The sequence below is a fragment of the Uloborus diversus genome, chromosome 1, assembly GCF_026930045.1.
Source record: "Uloborus diversus isolate 005 chromosome 1, Udiv.v.3.1, whole genome shotgun sequence".
Classification (NCBI taxonomy): Eukaryota; Metazoa; Arthropoda; class Arachnida; order Araneae; family Uloboridae; genus Uloborus; species Uloborus diversus.
Genome location: NC_072731.1, coordinates 52,074,119 through 52,095,469, shown reverse-complemented (window position 1 = coordinate 52,095,469; position 21,351 = coordinate 52,074,119). Strand labels below are relative to the sequence as shown.

Sequence of the window (21,351 nt, the reverse complement as noted above, 5' to 3'; positions counted from 1 at the left end):
CCCAAATGTTGAAAAATGAAATTCGCTTACCTTCTATAAGGAATATATTAACATGTGATCTAAAATTGTCGGATAGATTATGTACTCTTAGAAGCGAGACAACAGAAATCCCTTACACTTCGTTTAAAGAATAGGATTCTTGTAAAAAGTGGGAAATCAAAGCAAACTCTGAAACATCATATAAAGTGTAATGAGCAATAAATTGTTTCGTGTAACATTTTACTCCTCCCCTTCTTTTTCTTACTCTTGTCACCATTTTCATGCAGTAAAAAAAGGGGGAAATTTTTGTTTCACGAGTAGACTTTCAAGAAACTCTAAACTTAAAATCCTGTATTAGCTTTTTCTTGTAACAAAAATTGGAAAAGTTCATTGTTTTCATCTTCCTGAAGTTAACCTCTTCAACAGTCTAAACAACAGATGATTTTTAAAAAATGCTATGCCCTTTTCATAATGCACTCAAAAAGACAATATAACTTTTCTGAATCAGAATGGAATATTTCAAGTATTCCTTTAGTTTTCAATTGTTCCAATAAAATGACACGGCAATACGAAGAAATGAGCGGCTGAAGTCAGATAAGAGAATTGCATTCTCTCTCTCTCTCTCTTATCATTATCTATCTTCCAATCATAAATTTAAGTGTTGAAACACGCATATATTACTGGGAAAGTTTGGTTTGAAATGACTTCAGCCGCACTTTTCTTCGTTTGTGGTGTCACTTTCTTGGAATAATTGAAAACTACAGGAATATACTTAAATTGTCCATTATGACCCAGAAAAGTTATTTTGTCCTTTTGAGTGCTTTACGAAGAGATTTTCTTGTCTGCAGTAATAGATTAAAACCATAATTTTCTTCTTTGGAAACTACATTTAATTTTTCCACATCAAAAGGGCCAATTTGCCGCCCCTAGAAAAGTGCCGCCCGGGGCGGATCGCCCCCTCCACCTCCCCTTTGCTACGCCACTGACCACCGCCTGCACACACACACACACACACACACTCATGATTGCAAAAAAAAAAAAAAAAAAAATGAATGCAAGATGTCAAAAATTCAAATTTTCATCTTTTTAAATTTTAATCATCAGTTGAAATGTTTTTGATGCAATTGACTTTTATCCCCAAACATGCGAAGAAAAAAAAAAGTGAAGATTTCTTTCACGTGTCTGCTATCAGATGAAACACAAAGATTAATATTTATCATAAGCCTGTAATTTTCCTGCTTGGCCGGTTAGCACGTCACTGTAACGGCGTCGGCCTTGATGATAGGAATACGATGCTCACCGGCATATAGGTGTTGAAATAGTTTCATTTTTGTTCTAGTCATGGATTTATTTTTCCAGTTTTGACCATTGAGTTCATTTATGTGAGTAAAAGTTTGTTCTTTCGCTTTTTTATGACCCTCAACTCTTTATCTTCTAAAAACGATTCTGTCTTCACAAATATTTCATTTCTTCTTTTTGTTTCATATCTTAAATCTTCTCTGCGGACGTTTGTCACCATAAGGCTTTTAAACGGCTGGACCGATTTTGATCAAATTTTTTGTGTGTTTAAGTTGTGACAAGCATGGTTTCGAAGCGCGATGGATCGAATCGGTAACGTTTTTGTTAATTAATTAATGTAAACATTGGATGGTTATATCTCCCAAATGATTAATATTTATTGAAACCTATTGTTGAGCGAGAACTGAAATAAATATTTAACCGTTGCCAAAGGACAAAAAGAAAGCCAGCTCTGCTTTTTGTAAGGAAATTTCCTACTGTGATAATGAGAGAGAGTGAAGCCTTCATTTCTTGAAAGCAACGATTTTAGGTCCAGTGATATATTTCAAAGTAAAGTACTGGAAGAAATTGGGTTTCTTTCACTAGGTTCACGCAAAACGCGAGTTTTTCTTCGTAGTTAAACCATGTGACCGGATCAGTGCTTTAGGTTTTCCTAACCAAATGATCGGAAAGTACCGTACATAACAACATTTGTTTCTCGGTTCAAATCCATCTGAGTTTTGGCACCAATGGTAAGAATACTTTAAGGATTATCAAACTAATGAGTACATTATTAAAGAAAAAGATGGAGGAATTTGAAGACGAAACAAACTTTCTTTTCGTCCAAATAAATTACAACAGGGTAGTTCTGTACACACAAGATCAGTGCAGTGGAAGATTTTTTTCTTTGATGGAAAGAACAAATTATATGAAGTTTTAAAAGTTTTCGTTCAAAAGATAGGACCGCTATTAGGTCAGAGTTCGCTTCGCTTACTGATCGACTAGATTACAGGAACGTAGTGTCTTGGCGACATTGTTTACTACTGTTAATGTAATTTATTGTATTTTTTGTTCATTTAGTGAAATATTTTAAATTGTAAAGAATTGTTTTTTGGTTTTTAAAGAGTGTTTAGTTATTTTAGTTGAAGAACGCGTTTATTTTACATCTTAAGAGGAGAGGGGTGATTTTCGCTTATTCAGGGAACTGTTTTTACATTTATCATTTTTTTAAACGATATCCTTTCGATTGTTTTATTCTTTTTCATATGGGGGACGTTGCAGTGGGATTTCCCGTTTTTTCTAGATGGGTAGTTAGTTTTTGATACTACTTAACATCTGAGGATTATTTTTATCTTTTGAGTATGTCTGAAGGAACAAACCATACAATCTATGAAGATCTTTCAAGTACGCGAGAAAAAATAGTTCATAAAACAACTAATCAGTGGGCACTAGATAAATCAAGTTGTAATAAATATACGCATTCTGACACCAAGCAGCTTAAAATATTTTCTATTTATTTATTTTTTTTTCAACAAAACGGTTCAAATACTAGATAGTTTACTGAAATTTTTCAATTTACAAAGTTTGAACAAAACAACGTCTGTCGGGTCCTCTAGTTAATCTTTAAATTATATCATCTCACGCACATTAATATTACATTGCGTACATAATCAAGAGTGCTCCTAAAATAAATTTAAATTTTTGGAAGGGCAGGAATTCTCAATTTACCGAATTGAACTCCAAATTTTGTCGAATAGTGATAATTTTGCCGAATGGAACTCCAAATTTCGCCGAGTGATGACACTTTTGTCGAATCGTCAGACAAAATTTGTTGAATAAGGATATTTTTGGGAGGTCACGCTGACCTCTCATCAGGGTGTCCCTGCATATAATACTTTGAATTTTAGTTAAACTACCAATGGGCAATAAAATTTCCCCAAGACACCTTTTGAAGCTTGTAAAAATCCTGAAAGTTTCGAGACGGCTGTAGCATTTGAAAATAAGTTCACCCTAATTTATTTTATTTGTTATCGGTTTTAACTCGCATTACAGTGTGGCGCTGGAAACTTGATGCTCGGATCTTTGTTGGGTTAAAAGTTAAAAAATTCTTCGATTGGCACGACGCCAATAAACAATTCGGCTTTTTTCACAGCTTTTTAAACAAATGGATTCGTTTAAGTCTCTGCTGATTGGAAGCCAACTTATCAGAGCCAAACTAGTTTATCCTGTAAAATAATCATACGTTTGTGTTCAGGAAGCAAGATTCGCCATAATACCTTCCCCACATACTGCCATGGGCAGGTAAATGTCAGTATCAGCAGAAATGAGTTTTCGAGAAATTTAAAGAAACTCGCCTTGGATTCAACACTAACAATAGAGAAATGTTGGAATTAGATGCTTTTTTCGCGCTTTTTTCCCCAGCGGAAACCGAATAAGCAAACTGTACAATAAAGTTAACGTGCAATAGATGACAAAAATACAAAAAAAAAAATGCAGTAACTGCTCTTTACCTGCCCAAAGCAGCATAGAAGTCGAAACCTTGTTCTTGCTTAGTACTTTTAGATTAAAAATTCCTGTAAACATATGTAACGATTACGGATTGTAATTGAGTTAGTTATAGTGTATGGTACATTAGTCTTGTAATTAAGAAAACTTCAGTTACGTGCTGGTTAATCTTAATATTGAGCAATCACGATTGCTTATTGCTTTCGTTTGACCGTCTTTGATGTTGCAGTTCCTTTTTCAGCTTGGACCAGGGACACCAGCACCACCGCCCACCGGCCTCTGAAGGCGCGACTCCGAGCACTGCTTCTTGGAATCCGTCTCTCCTGGTCGATGGCGTCCATGTCCTACACACACGCGCGCTCATACACACACACATACATACACACACATACACACGCTCATACACACAAGCCTTTACACACATAAACACGCTCATACACACAAGCCTTTACACACATACAAACACGCCTACGTGCATACACACAGGTTTACGCACAGACACAAGCCTACACATGCACGCACGCTCGCCTACACATATACACACGCCTGCACACACACACACACTCGCACGTTCATACACACAGGTCTACGCATACAGACAAGCCTACACATGCACGCACGTGCGCCAACACACACACACACATACACAACTATACACACGTAACGTCCAGGAGGAGGGGTAGGCTTGGGGGGACAGGAGCTGTTTCTAGAAACAAAAGCCTCCAATGAGCAGGGCCCTGTCGCAACTCGTGATTGCGAAACACATAATTTGAATTCAAGATGTCAAAGTTCAATTTTTTTTCTTATATTTAATTTTATTCTAAAAAAAGCCTATAAAATTTATATCGTCTATATTTCTCTTAACTTTTATTTAATTTGTATTTTGTTGGGGCAGCCTTAGAATCGTTTTAAATGTTAAAATCTTCAGATAAAATGCATTTTTTGAGCAAGAATGCAATTTTTGAATTGCAATTTTTGAGAAACCGTACAATCATTTTATTCATTCTCTTTTGTGCGTAACTAGGCAATAGAAACAGTCTTTAGGTTTAAAAAGTATTTTTTTTATATATTTCATTATGCTTTCAATTTAAATTTGAATCCATCAATTCGCAGCCATTTAATGACGTTTCATCGAAGCTAACCGGTAATTCATGTTCAAGCTACTCGCCATTGCTTGACAGCTTGACATTCTCAACGAAGTGAACCACAACTGATTTGAAGCAAATTATCCGAACGTGTGCGACAACGATAAAATCAATCAGGTTGTGTCGCTGCTAGAAATAATTCAGCTTTATTCTTTCAGATTCCAGAGGTAGACGAATGGTGTGTGTGTGGATCGCTGCCAATATTTTTAAACGAAAATGGAAGCCATGGAAATTTTCTTAGCCACCGCTAGGGACGTATCTTACATAATCATCAACCACCCCCTTTTATTCAGCAGTGGGCAGCTTCGTCGTCTTATTGTTTTTGCTGCGATTTTATTGCCGATTGACCCTTGGACTATGTGATATCGATCAGGATATGAGTGGAAAAACTGTGCTTATTACTGGAGCTTCGGACGGTAAGAAAAGTATAGTTTTATTTGTTTACACGGTAATCACATCTATAATGAGGGGAGGATCTTCCACCCCTCCTCCCGCCTGTTTTATTGATTTCCAGGTTTTATTCCTTCTCATGCAGGTGAAACAGAGGAGGTTTGAGAAGTTTTTTAGTGATAAAAAATATTTTTAAATTTTTTTTCCTCAACGTATTGAACTTCCAACTTGGCATGTTTTGCTAGCTGCACTAGAAAAGCTTGATTCTTTTCCCTGGAGGGGGGGGGGGAGGGAGTCATAGCATGTTAGAATTTTCTTCTATGAAAGGATGTTTGATCATATAGTGTCCTTACATGATGTATGTAGGTTAACAGTGGTGGCTCGTGCCTTGAAAAAGTGAGGGGGTCGAATCACATGGGTGAAAAAAGAAGAAATTATCTAAAATGTATATATTTTTTTTAGTATTAAAACATTTGTGTTAAATTAATAAAATTTAGATAAATCATGAAAGATATTAACCTCCTGTTTATGTCCATGATTTCCGGCAGGATGGTGCACTTTCTACCCCTGACTCAAAAATAAAATTTAGTTAATCAAATAGAGAAAAACTACAAAATATATCACGCAAATTATTAATCTCACGTTTATGTCCAGTACGCTTTCCGGCGTTGCATTACGTTTTCCTTGCAGCAGCGGTCAGGGACTACAAGGGAGGCCCTTTCACCCCCTGGCTTTCAAAATAAATAAGTAAATTTTAAAAAGCAATATTAATCTAATATTTTTAATAGTAATGTTATTTTTAATCTTTTAACAACTAATTATTTTGAATGAGTAAAATTAATTTTATTTTAAACAAGACCAAATTACAAAAGCGCAAAAATATTGTGATCAGAGTAATATGTAAAAATTATAAATTAAATAACTTTAACAAAGATGAAAATACATCTCAGTATTCAATTTAAAATAAATAAAAAAATAGATAAGCTAAATTAAAACTAAATAAATTAATAAATTAAAAAACATAGTAAAAAAACAATTCGTAGTGATTTACATGCGGGTGAACCCTTCTGCATATGAATCTGCCGGCGAACATGGGCGAGATTCAGAATTTTTATGCAGACAAAGAAAGAAAAAAAAAAAAAACTCTTTTTATCCTCTTCAAATTATTGATAACTTGTCACATTTTCTTCAAAACTACATAAGCAGTAATTAAAACAAGTAGTAATTTCTGTGAAACAATGGGAAAAGACGTATTTTTAATTAAAAAAAAATCTTGTAACGATATAGGCACACACGTACATACAACACAACACACAACAGTGGCGCAACTAGAAAATAATTTTTAAGGGGGAGGGGGGCATAGTTGTAACAAAAATCTCATCAATTTGATTGATTTGATTTGCTCATCATCAAATCTCTCAATTTTGAAACTTGAAGTTTTAAAAATGGAATTTTAGATGGTCTTTGGTGATGTATGTGGAAAGAACGGTACCGTAAAGTGGGACTACTTGGACCCGAAATTTCATACTTTTTGCGAGTTTTAGACTAAATGCTTTGTTAAACTCATATAGTGAACTGATAACCTTGTTTTTACCACTTTTCAGACGTTCTGCTACCACCTAAAGTCTTTTTTAAACAACAATTTTAACTCTATGTTTTTTCTCTATTTTTAAAAATTGGGTTCAAGTAGCCCCACGCTGGGACTACTTGTTCCCACTCAGCAAATCCATTAGAAAAAGTTGTAAAACAGGTGGTGATATCAATAGTACCGATGATTTTGAAAAATAAACTCAAAACGTACTTTCTAGTGAGCAAACTACTTGCAAAAATAGCAAATTATTTATATAAATTAATATAAAATCTACGTATGCATAAAAACACATTTTAAGGCAAACGTAATTTCACAAATAGAAACATAATCTAACTACACCTAAAACCAATTGAAATGCTCATTATTTAAACATTAGAAAAAATGAAAACACCTCAATTTAATGGCGTGGATGGATTTTTTTTCTCTGATATTATTTAATACCTGCTCTTCCTAGCTACTAAATACTACAGGATGCCCAGGCTTGTTTTGTGAACAATCTTTTAATTTCCTTTTTAGAGTTGATATACTTGTCAAAATGGGCTGGTGCCACTCTCTAAGACATTTCTCCGGAATTAGTTATCTCGGGATAACCCTTTTTTATCCCCAGATCTGCAAAAAACTGGTATAAGTAGTAACTAACCACTTTGTTTTAAAAGATTACAAACCTTACTTAACATAATTTAGTGATGAAATGTGGTTTGGAGCTATTTGAACGCTAGGTTCAAGCAGCCTCATTTTAAGGCATCCAGTGTACTTCTACTAACTTATATTAGTTTCTGTATTAATTATATAGCTATAACCTTAAGACACTGTTATTTGATCAAGAAATAGAATGCAAACATAAAACTATCTTGAGCTTGATGACATCAGATGTTTCCATGAACTTTCATGTGAAAGTTTGCAGACACAAAAAACAACTGTTTATACAACTTGCAATTATAACCTCAATCAGAACTAGTATGTTGCGGCCATCACGAAACTTTCTTCTATATTTTTCTTATAATTCTGATTCCTCCCCATGCTTGACTTTCATTGTCATGGAGACAACCTGTCGCCTTGACAACGAATTTCATTACTATTATGGATTTGTCACCTTAGCTATTCGTATAATCTACAATGTAATAGCTAGTTTTGGCTGATGCGTTAAGAGTCTGAAGTCTGAAGAATAAAATATCTGTTGAGAATGAATAAGCATTAAAGCTAGTTTTGTCGTTGTGGGTAAATTGAAAACAGGAAGCGTTCTTAATTTTTTGAGTCACTTTGAAAGTTTGTTGATCCAAGAACCCTTGGCAGTGAGAATGAAGATACTGAAATTATTGGGCGAAATTTATCGACTTTTTTCTTAATGAAAAAGAGTTCTTCACACACTTCATCATTTGCGATTAAACAATTGTGAAATAGCATTCAATGCCTTTACATTTCCGTAAAATTTAAATCTATGAATGAAAATTCTTTTGATCTGTTTTAGTGTTGTTTTTAGTTGGAAATAGCGCAAGATTTAATTATTTATAGAAACATGTAAAATACAATTGAGTTAAATTCAACAGCAATCTGTTAAATATTATTTAAAAGCTTTAAAATTCAAAAAAGATAAATTATTCTTTCAGCAAAATTTAGCTGTATCCGTAATAAATGAATTACAGTGTTTTTCATCGTCATAAATGTTATTTCTAATGTCCGACGTTATGATGAATATCTTACATTTATTTATGCATAAATGTTCAAGATCACTCGTATAACCCGAATGTCAAAGTTAGAATTATCAGTATTGACGTGTAAATGGCGTGTTAAGTAATAAATGATTACGTAAGTGATTTAACAAAGGATTGTATAGTAAGCAAAAACAACTATTTTACTTTGTCCCATCCACATTGCCCCTCATGCACTTGGCTAATTGTACAAAATATTTAAACTAAAAATAAGCTTAATATTCAACAAATAAATACTGCAATGAACATTAATAGGTTCCACTTAATATTTAAAATGTTAATGATAAGACCTAATGAATTTATAGTAACTAAAATAATTTTTGACTAACTGCAAAATATTACAAAATGGATATCATTTTTTGAAAATCGCTTATGTTATCATATGTTTTGCTCTTCAGAGATGGCTTTTTCCTAGCTATAATAGACTATATAAGAGAACATGGTTAAAGTATTACCAGATAGGTGGCTATGAAAAATAGAGTAAATACAGTGGCTCCCAAAAGTGTTCGTACACTTTGAAATTTTTTAGTAAAACCAAAATAATTCGAAACTAAATTCGAATATAAAGTCCAATATATTTTCACATCATTCCTATGTCATTCTAAATACAACCCATTGGTTTTTTCAACATATTGACGGATCTTCTTTTTGAAATGGGGCAGAAAACGAAGAGACAGAGAAATAACACGCCACAAAAGTCATCGTACACTCAAATATTTTCGAATAAATTCATGATTAAAATTATCATATGCCGTTTCATTGATATTTTTGCATTGAGTTGACCCTTATAAGTCATTTGGCTTTAATTTTTTGTTTATTTATTCCTTAATATTGTGCTTATTACTGTAAAATGGCTGGTATTCGTAAAAAACCGCAAACACCATTCAAAATTTGAATTTCTTTTCCCACAGTAGTTTTAAATTGGTTTGAAATGTTTCTAAATTAGTTAATTTATTTGTTTGTATAGTAAAGTGCTTGATAAAATGCTTTAAAGAAAGGAATCGGACCGAAAACAAGGTAAGAAAAGGTCAACCGGCAAAGTTGACAAAACGTGATCGTAGATTTAAAGTTAAAAAATTTATGAAAAATACACATTTGAGTACTGTAAAAGTTTCTGCCGAGTTAAATAAAACATTTTACAGTTAATTTTCACCTAAAATTGTTCGCCAAGTTCTCTGATTAGATGTATTAAATGGGATCTCTTCCTGCAGAAATTTTCTTGGTCGTGCGAAAAACAGAAAGCTTACGCTTTTCGTCGCAAAATCAATGATAAATAAGCTAAAAACGTTTTGGAATCACGTCTTACTTACAGATAAAAATTAATTCAACATTTTTGGTTAAATTGTTGTATAACTGTAAGTAGAAGAAAAAAATAGGAACTTAATCTTAAGAACTTAGTTGTATCAGTTAATCAGGACGGTGGAGGTGTTTTAGTGCGAGGGTGCATATCAGCATCAGGACTTGGTAGTTTTTAATTTTTTGATGAAATAATAAATCATGCTGTTCCTTTAAATATTTTAAAAACCAATTTTGAACTCTTAGCTAAAAATTTGGTTATTGGAAACAACTTTGTTTTTTATCAAGATAACGATAAGAAGCACTCGGTTTTCAACGTTTGCGTCCAGTGCCTCGAAAATTGCCCTAAAGTTTAGAAAATACCCCCTCAAACTCCAAATTTTAACTTAATGTGTAATGTATTTAGAGATATCTGGAGGCTAGATTACGAAAATAAGGCTTTAAAACAAAAATAGAGCTAGAAACAGTAAGACTCGAAGTGTGGTAGAACACTTACTCAGAAATTACGCAAAAAAAAAGAAAGAAAAAGAATGAAATCTATTCCCAGACGTTTAAAAGGTGTTATGAATACTGTATGATATTCTACTAATTAATAACTTAATCAAAAGTTAAATTATTCAATAATATATTGACATTTTATAAAGTGTACGAAGACTTTTGTGAGATAAAATTTCCGGCACGTTTTGGTTTTTGATTTTTAAAAAATTAAGTTTTAATATTTTTTTAAAAAAATTCATGTAATTTTGTTAAAAATTGATCACAGATCTTATAATTAAATACCTATTCCGATATATTAATTCTAACCAATGGATTGGGGCCTATTTCGTTGAAAGTCGTAGGTGTACGAAGACTTTTGGGAGTCACTGTATTTTATTATTTCACTTTGCTCCACATTCCCCTACTTTAATTTTGCCTGTATGTAAATGGTCGTGTGTTTTAGTCAATTTCAGATCAGAAATGCTTTTTGTATTTGATTTGCTTTCGTAATTATAACAGAATATTGTAAATGCTTTGAGTTTTATGATTTTTTTTTTTTTTTTTTGAGATTTCTTTCTTTCTGTCTTTCTTACAGTAAAAGTATAAATTATGTTTATTGTTCATTTTGCAATTGGTTTGAAACAAATTATTTTAAAAGTTAAAACTGTTTTGAAAAAAATGATAAATACATTGCGCAATAAACGAAACTGAAAAATGTTTATTCTCATTTGGTTCAAGAACGTACATGATTTATATATTTAACGAGTTACAAATATTATTTGTTTTATTGAATTTATGTGAAAGGGGGGGGGGGGAGAACTAAAACTTTTGAGAAGGGAAAGTTCTCAATTTGCCCAGTGAAATCTCGATTTTACCGAATGATAAAACTCGAGCATGCACACATATACATCTACTACGACGGAACATTGGGCATCATTGAAAAAAATAAAAAAAATGAAAATAAGAATATTAAAGTTGCAATACTATATCCTAATTTGTCGAACCAATTAGTTAAATATCCCCCCCCCCAAAAAAAAAAAAAAATTCGGAGGCTTCAATGACCTCCTGCGACTTCCCAGTGGGGTGACCTCCCCGGGGGGGGGGGAGGCGCAATTTCTTAAGTTCGCCAGGGGCGCCCCATATTTACGCTACTGATTATGTAACAGATAGTTCATTTTTCTTCTTAATAATTGTTATCTTGATAAAGAATATTCCTTATAACGGATGCTTTGTTGTTTCTCTACACGAAAATTATTCGCTTCAATGTAAGTATCTTGTATCTATAAAAATGAATGATTTGTACATAAAAAAATAACCATTTTTTGTGTTTGCCTGAGTTCAAAATAAATGTACTCAGTATCACTTAAAAGTGAAAAGTTATGCATAAATAATTTGAAACAAAAATAATTTCTTTCTTTTTATATAAGCAATGAAGTGAACTTGTTAAGGGTTTAAATCCTTGCATTAGGCTTTTATTTGAAGCGCCTGTTACAATAGGCTCATAGCGTTCTTCCACTTTGACAGGTGGGTTTATAATAATTCTGCGCAGTATTGGCTCCTCAGTAGTTGTTCGGCTTGCATCAAGACTGAAAAAACTGTAAAAGAGAGAAATCTTCTGTCAGTTTCAGTTCAGAAATGATACGATCTACAAAATGTTTTGTAACCCATTTTCGTCGCGAGTAGTGGTGGCCAAACTGTTTTTTTTTATTGGAGAGCCACACCTCATGTTAAAATGATTCTCACAAGCTAAGACACATATAAAATTTATTATTTTTTTTCCTTCTAAATAACACTGAAAGACGCGGAAAAGAAAAGAATGTTACAAACTAAGAATTGTCAGTATATTGTTTTTATTATTAATTAAAGCTAGCCAATCTTAGACTCCTGGACACGACAACAATTGACAGCTAACGATAATCAGCCACCATCTTCTGACTATCTAGGACTTTTAAAATGATAAATCGAAAACAATGCCAATGTTTATCTCATTTGTTTATCGAAACAAACACGGAGCTACTGCTTGGTCACAAATACAAATACAAATGTGACGACCAGCAACAGGCTCTGGGCCCAGCTAGGCTGGTCCTAGTCAATTAATTAGTCCTCAATGAAGATCAAGAAGATCAATGACCCTCTTAAAGCTATCCACCCCCTTGCTCATTACCGCCTCTTCCGGTAAGCTGTTCCAAGTGCCCACGACCCTACTAAAGTAGTAGTTGCTCCTTATTTCCAGGTTAGCCTGAGATTTAAATAGCTTAAAACAATGACCACTCGTCCTGCTTTCCGTGCAAAAATTTAATCCATTAACATATTTCATTTTGATAAATTTAAATAACTGAAATTTATCAAAATGAAAGATGCCACATGCCATGAAAGATGAAAGATGCATGAACACAACCAAGAAACAAAATAAACAAACGGACAAGCAAACAAATAAATAAATAAATAAAAACGGGAATATTTATACACATTTTTTAAACAAAAGTATGGCAGAAAGTGTTTTTTTTTTCTTTTTTTTTCTAGGTGCAAGGTAAGGTTGATCTCTTTGACTTTGAGTTTTAATCCTGAAGTTGCTTTAAGCGTTCTGAAGAAGCATTTATTTTTTCTGTTTTTAAGAGCATCCATCTCTGAGAAAGGTGACACCATTTTTTGCAACACTGATCAAACACTGATTCACTGAGTTATAAGCAATTTTGCTTCCGTTCACTCAAATGTAAGAATTTTATTACCCAATATGTTTTACTGTCTAAATAGGCCTTACGTTGAACTATCATGTTACGTTTAGATTTCTGAGATAAAATTTATCGAAACATCAGGATTGATTTGTTCCACTTCTCCTTCACAGTCCATCCAATGTTTTGAAATGCCGCTTATTAAAAGCTTGTTTTTCACACAATAATCTATTTAGGAAACACGTCAAAAGAATTGACTGACATATATTTAAATGGAATAGCTTCCAGTGCTGGTCGACTTTTCATTTTTGCAAAAAGCAAATGAGAAATTTTCTGAGATATGGTTTTTGTACCATATCCTTGCATCTTCTCTACCTTCCTTTCTTTAAGGCACTGGTGAAGAGATAATTCAGTAATAGTCATAAAACTTTTATAAAACTGCCCTTGTGTTGCTAAACCAGCAATTTTTCTTTTCTAGTTAATCTATTTAAAAAAAAAAAAAAAAAAAGCAATCAGATAACTAGGGTCAGGTGACATTTTTTGTGTAGAAATTTTTAAACCATGCTTTCACGGGTTTCTTTTTTCTATTTTTTTTTTCTCAATTAATTTAATAACGGGATAAGAGTATTTGTTTTCGGAAAGAGCAAAATATTGCATTCGATCCATTGTTCATTTTCCGGTGACAGTTTAAAGCAAAGAATACTTTTACTGCTGCAGATGATATTTATAAAAGATATACAATGTCCGGAATAAGAGTTGATTAACCTTTACAGTAAAAGTCACCAGGTAAAGTCTATGAGTCACTCAACCTGACCATCTCTGAGTTTCATGAAACTTTCAGAAATATTACTCTTTGACACCTCTAATTTAGATGTAATTTTTCAAAAAATCTATTATTCATAACTGACGAGTAATAAATTTTTTGAAATTCGTTGAAAATCACTTTTTGTTTACTTGTCTGCAGTGCTTTAAAATGCTATAACCCTAGTTCTATGGGAGCTATGGAGTTGTATAATAGCTCACTTAAAAGACAATTATATGGACTTTGATTTACTGTATAACTTAAATAATTTTCGAAAACTGTTTTTTTTTTTTTTTTCAAAACTTAAAAATTAAAACACTCAAAAAATTTAAGGGTAATGTCATTTAAAAGTTTTGACATAAAAGGTATGATTTTTAATGTAGTTTAATGACACATCGAAAAAATTTCAGTGCAGAACCATGATTAGCAGTTACAATAAATAATGTGGGAAATTTTTGCAATTGATGCTAAAAAGTTTCAGTAACTGCTGATCCGTTCTTGCTCCCGCTCTAAACTTTATTACAGTAAAATTCATGCATTAAAAATCACATATTTTTTTTCAAATATGTTTAATATATTATCTCAAAAAATTAAAAGCTTTTAAAATCTGAAATTTTGTGAAAAAAGAGTTTTTTTTTTTAAATTATTGAAGTGTTATATTAACTTAAAGTACATTCAATTATCTTTAAATTGAGTTATTATACAACTCTAACTCTCATTAAACACGAGTTATGATATTTTAAACCAAATTTCTATACAAAAAAATTTCCCACATTAGTAGCTGTAACTGTGGGAAAATGTAGGGTAATGTACATTTCAATGCATTAAAAGTCATAATTCTTTAAAACTTCTAGTTGTCACTATCTTGAAGAAAATTTTTATTTTAAAATATAAATTTAAAAAAAAATCTCAAAAATTATTTAAGTTATACAGTTAATCAAAGCGCAAATAATTGTCTTTAAAATGAGGTATTATACAACTCTGCAGCTCCCATAGAACTTGAGTCATAGAATTTCCCCTACCGGCGCTACCGGTAGGGGAAAAAAGTGCTTTTTAACGAATTTGAGAAATCATTTACTTATCAATTATGTGTGATAGATTTTTCAAAAAATTTCAGAAAGTTTCATGAAAATCTGAGGTGATCAGGTTGATATTTTTTAAGTGATTTTACATGGAATGATCCAGATAGAATTCAGATTTCCATGTTCATTCGGAAATTATTATTATTTTGTTTTGTTTAATCCTTGAGACTTTTAAATTAATTTCTTTTTGAGTATAAAACAAAATGTCTTGATACTGGTCGTTTTAATAACTTAAGATAATTCCTGCTCATGTATAAGTATGTTTTCATTTTTGCAGAATAAAATGCCCTGATGATGCGGTTTTCGTTTTCTAGAATACTGTAGCATGCAGCTTAACTACTTTTACGTAAGATAAATTTATAAGACTTTCGGTATGGGAAGTAAGCACTCCAAGCATGTTATATAAATTTAAAATAAATAAATAAATAAATAAATTAAAAAAAAAAAAGCAGAAACGTCAAAGATCCGATACGTCAAAAATCCGAACACACACACACACACACACACATTTCAAATCTTTCTCAGCGAAAATTAGTATTCTTTTAAAATTTGTTTGTGTCATTTTTTCCTCACAGGAATTAAGTCAACCTTCTTTGTGTGCAATCGGTGTGTTTTTCATAAGTTTATTTATTTATTTATTACTAGCTGCAGTGCCCAGCTTTGCACGGTATGCCTCGAAAATAAAAGTTTTGTCATGTGACGCATGTTCAAAAATCAGGCTTCAATTAGAGAAAAAAAATTGTGAAATTTCCCGTCCAAATAATCATTCTTAAAAAAAGAAAACGGAAAATAAAAAAACTCCCGAATGATTTAAACGCAACCCTCCAAAAATACGACTAAAATCCTTTAAAAAAAGAAAAAAAGAAAAAAAAAAGTGGCAGCCTTCTGAACGCTAATTTAAAATGAGATCGCTCAAACGATAATTTTCCGATTTAAAATTTCTGTACTAGGGTAGACCGACCAGTGAGTGAACACCATCCAGTGAATAAACAGCGCGTCATTTAAAAAAAAAAAAAAAAAAAAAAAAAAAAAAAAAAAAAAAGCTTCCATTTTAGAAAAAAAAAAAAAAAAAAAAGCTTCCAAAGTTTTTTTTCTAAATAAATTCCCTACAAAAGTGTTCTTTATTGAATATTCTAAGTTATCTGACACCTGATTGGTTACTTTGGATACGTATTTTTTTCCTGGAAAAAATTTCAAAGTTTTACTGCCGTGAATCGTTTTTTTTCTCTTTTAAAATAATAAGGCTGGTTTCGCGCAAGCAATTATTTTGATGAATATTGTTTTTATTGATAAATTTTATTTTTTAACTTTACGGAAGAAAAATTATGTATACATATTTAGGCTATGGATTTAAATTGTTTCAGTCAATGCAGAATGCGTAGATTTTCAGGTAGAGGGGTGTTCAGTCACTGAGTTCGAAAAATTGCGAAAAACCAGTGAATGAACAATGGCAAAATTTCTTTTGATTTAAAAAGAAATTTGAAGTTTCTTTGAGATCTTTTAATTTTCTTACTTATTTGTAATGCAGATAGTTTTATATGCTTATTTATTTATGTACTATTGGTACCCCCACGGCTTTGCTCGTAATAGAAAAATTAAAAGGTCTTTTGGTTCGCCTGTATATTTACAAATAATGTATGGTAAATTTTATCGCCAATTGGCTTGTACTCATGATACGGTTCCACGTTATGATAATTTCGTATCTCGCTAATTGGCTTGTGCCCATGTTACGGTTCCACGATATGATAATTTCGTAATTTACTCGCCCATCTTATGATATTTTTGTTCTTAAAATTGGAATCGAAAAAGAACCGCATCGAATTTTCGAAAAATCGCTTCAAGGTGCAAAACCCCCATGCTACAAACTAACTTTGTGCCAAATTTCATGAAAATCGGCCGAACGGTCTAGGCGCTATGCGCGTCACTGAGATCCTGACAGAGAGACTTTCAGCTTTATTATTAGTAAAGATTTCATTATATATTTTATAATTTCTTTATTTTTGTCTTTGTAAACAATGCACTTTTTACTGAGTTTTATCTTTTGTCTATCTATATCTCTATCTGTATATTAACCTACCTACCTACATCTATCTTTCTATATCTTTATCTCTCTTGATAGATAGACAGATAGATAGAGAAATAGAAATATATATACAAAGAGAGAGAATAGATAGGTAGATATGTATGTATGTTTGTATATAGATAGATAAATAGATAGAGGAAGATAAAGAGATAGATATATAAAAAATAATAGGTAAATAGATATATAGGTAGATAAATGTAGAGATAGAATAGGTAGGTAGATAGATAGATCGATAGATTTATTGATAGATAAATAGATAGGTAGTGGTTAACAGATAGATAGGTAGATAGAGAGACTAATATAGAGATAGATAGCGAGGTAGAGAGACTGATGTAGAGATAGATATAAAGATACGTAGATATATAGACAGGTAGATAGACCTTTAGATATAGATTGGTGGATAGATATAGATAGGCAGATATACTATAGATAGATAGAGAGATAGGTAGATAGACAGGTAAAAAAGCAGGTAGATAGATAGATAAGTAGATAAGTAGAGAGATAAGCAGATAAATCGATCGATAAGTAGATAGATAGATAAATAGATAGATAGATCGATAGATAAGTATATAGATAGATAGATAGATAAGTAGATAGATAGATAAATAGATAGATAGATCGATAGATAAGTATATAGATAGATAGATAGATAAGTAGATAAATAAGTAGACAGATAGATCGAAAGATAAGTATATAGATAGATAGATATATAGATAGATCGAAAGATAAGTATATAGATAGATAGATAGATAAGTAGATAGATAGATAAGTAGATAGATAGATAGATAGATAAATAGATATAGTAGTTATATAGATAGATAGATAGATAAATAGATATAGTAGTTATATAGATAGATAGATAGATAGATAGATCTCAAAGAAACTTAGTTTCTTTTTGAATCAAAATTTATCATGTTCATTCACTGGACCAATTTGTGTTCATTTACTGGTTCGAGGTGTTCATTCACTGGGTCTTTGTGCCATTTTTTCTTTAAACACCTAAAAAAGTCGGAAGCGGAACCATTTATGTTCCCTCGATTTTTTAGAGATATTTACATAGATCAATTAAAATGCTTTAGCTATCACAATTTGTATAGTATAGAATTTAAAATTACTAGGATTTTTAAAAAATGAAATAGTGCGTAACTGTTCATTCACTGGTCGGTCTACCCTATATAGCTTAGCAGTGCTTTTTAATGTTTTCCCGGTGATTTTACAGCATTTTTTTTTTCTTTTTTTTTTTCGAAATTCGAAGGAAATGAAGGAACTCTATGGGTATGGGGGGGGGGGGGCTTGTCGACTGTCATGTTCCGCTCTGCTAGTGGAATTCTGTGACACTCGATACAGAAGTTAAAGCACCGTCAACAAACATGCATAGAAAAAGATGGCGATTATGTATAACAATAGAGCTAAACGTTTTTTTTTTCTCCAACGATGTAAATTTCAAGCAGAATAGATAGTGCTGTATATATGTAAAATTGATGGGAACCTTACTTTTGGATCGACCCTCGTATGATAACCACTTTATTAGATTGAATGGCATATTTTTTCCCTCTAAACAGTATTTTCTTGGTAATTTTTTAAAAATCTGAACAATTTGAACATTCGAACTTCCTATGGTCCCAATTAATTCAGATTTGGACATTTGATTGTATTGAGAAAAGTTGGGCATTGCAGCTCGTCAGCGGCATCTCATGAGAAACTTTTTGCTTTCTACGAAGTTTTCCGTAATGTTTCTAGAATAAAAAAATAAATTATTCTTACTTTCGAGCAGTGTCTTTCATTTTTCCTGGATCAGTCGCAGTGTGACGGACATCATGTCTATCATTCGCATCTTTATAAACTATAGTGACATTTCCTTCGGAAAAAACAACTCTGGAAAGATATTTTTTCTTTCTTGATTTGAATAAAAACTTTAACAAACATTTTATTAATTAGATTATGCTTTTTAAATGGTTAGTCAGTACGTGAAACAGGGTCTTCTTTCGCGCAACACATTTATTGACTGTTAGAAACGGAAGCAATTAGTGTGCGAACGAAAAACTATATCAAAATCATTTCATTGCACCTGCAGCTGTCCGTTTTTCTCATTCAAGATCTTGTTTAAAGCTATTTGTTAAACATTAGCAACATGTTAGTTAACAGCTTTATTATATGTTATCCTGCATTGTTAAAGGTGTATTCTAGATTTCACAGCTGGGATAGTAAATATTATATCGAAAAGTTGTAGATTTAATTCATGTTAAATAATTATCAGTGTTAGACTCACATCATGATAATGAAATTAAAATGATCATTTATTTTCAAAGTTGGAGAACGTAGTGCTTTCAGGGTCATATCTTAACTTGGCTCTAAACTGAATATATATTTATTTAGACAGTGACAAAGATATTTTATTACTCAAAACACGTGCCTGAAATTTCTATTGCAATTTATGTTTTCAAGGTGCTTACTATTAAAAGACGTTTTGAAAAGAAGGGGTGTCCATTTTTAGTTTTCGAAACGGAGTGACAGAGAAATTAAACCTTTGAAACAGGGCAATAAAAAAGTTAAGTTATTAATTTGATTAGATTCGTCGTACTTGTTAATAGAAGTAAAATTATTTATCAGAAAAAGTAAAAAATAAATATGCTTTTAAAATACAGTACACCCTCGTTTTACGCGGGTTTATTTTATGCGGTTTCGATAAAACGCGATTTAAGATATGACACCGTTATTTTATTTTACGCGGATGAGTTTCGGTTTTACGCGGATGCGGCAATGCAAACAGATAAAATTTTCCCCCTTTCAAAATCTAAACTCCTAAAGATTTCAGATTGCACGTAATAAATTGCATTTTGGCGGGCCAATAATCGAGCTTCGGCCACTGAAGACATTTTATGCGATTGGTCCCAGAGCTCTTTCCAGAAATAAAGTTATTAAACTTACACAGTTCGGAACTCATTGGAAGAAGAGCTTTTAGGAATGACAAAGGAGAACAAAAGCAGCAAGTATACCGACATCGATGACACACAACCGAAAACGTTCACATTGAAAATTTTAAGCCATTCCTAGACAATAGAAATGATCTTTCTGATTTGTTAGTGAAGGAAGATTCTATCATGCATTAATGCGCTGCAAAGAACTACAGAGAAAAATTCTGCCAAAAGACTATCATAGCCAGCTACTTTTCATAAACAATAAATTAATTTGTGTTTTCTTTATGCATGTTGTGCATAGAAATCGATATAAGTACACATTAAACTGGAGTTTAGGGTTAATCAACCGGAGTTAGGGTTACAATTTCAACTATCAAAATATCATCAAACAGGCAATTGCTTCGTTCAAATGTAGAAGCAATTTTCACCCGTCATACCTTGACGGGCGATTTTCTAGTACTATAATAGTAATCACGAGAGATTAGAAAAAACTGGAAGAAAACGACAGGGCAAAAAGTAAAACTCCAAAATTTTGAAAGTATCTACAAAATTGCGTACAAAATCAAAAATATAAGTAAAAAGATCGTCAATACGTTATGAAATTAAAAAAAAAAAAAATTCTTAAAGGAAAAAAAACACTGCTTCTTTATTTAAAGACTAGCGGTTCCTGCACGGTTTCGCCCGTAGTTGAAACTTAAAAGGTTATTCGGTTCGCCTGTATATTTACAAATAATAGATGACGAATTTCTCGCCAATTGGCTATGTTCATTCGTTCTCCCATTCCATGTCATGATAATTTCGTAATTTACTCGTCCATCTTATGATAATTTTGCTCCGGAAAATGTTCTTAAAATTGAAATAGAAAAAGAACAAAATCGAATTTTCGAAAAATCGCTTCGAGGTGCACATTCCCATGCTACAAACTAACTTTGTGCCAAATTTCATGAAAATCGGTCGAACGGTCTAGGCGCTATGCGCGTCACAGAGATCCAGACATCCTGCAGACATCCAGACAGAGAGACTTTCAGCTTGATTATTAGTAAAGAAGATGTACTTACGCAAGAATGCTAAGGGTTAAAAATGCAAACAAAGCTTTCATTTTCATGATTTCGAATGAGAGCAAAATCGAACGACAAGAAGCTCGATGCGACGATTTCTCTCCGAGAGGAGTAGCTTCGAACAGTTACAGACACTTAAGAAATATTTCATCATACTATTTAGTCCTATTTAAATTCCAAGTAAACGAAAGAATAAAAAATAACACATTTTAAAAAATCATGCTGAGAATTAATTAAATGTCATTACGTGAAACTACTTGCAAATTTGCTGTTGCAATAACAGCTACTAATGTGCATCTATTTCATTTCAAGGTAGACGGTAATGAAATAGTATTTTTGGTATGCATCGCCTCGCTTAATTATTCT

General features: G+C 32.2%; 1 protein-coding gene and 1 long non-coding RNA gene across 3 annotated transcripts in view; one reads left to right on the top strand and one right to left on the bottom strand.

Annotated features, from left to right (window-relative positions):
- The window catches only part of LOC129234568 (retinol dehydrogenase 14-like), a gene marked incomplete at its 3' end in the record, with an annotated part of 60,670 nt that overhangs the window by 21,257 nt on the left and 18,062 nt on the right, over positions 1–21,351 (top strand). Inside the window, 2 exon segments of one of the 2 annotated variants that reach the window (XM_054868590.1) lie at positions 1,244–1,361; positions 5,066–5,323. In XM_054868590.1, the coding sequence (XP_054724565.1) occupies positions 5,284–5,323 (40 nt within the window). 2 annotated transcript variants of the gene reach the window in all.
- On the bottom strand, positions 11,811–21,246 carry LOC129234569 (uncharacterized). The gene is made up of 3 exons (XR_008581553.1): positions 20,986–21,246; positions 18,774–18,884; positions 11,811–11,965 (listed from the first exon to the last, which is right to left on the bottom strand). It is a non-coding gene; the product is annotated as an uncharacterized LOC129234569 (long non-coding RNA).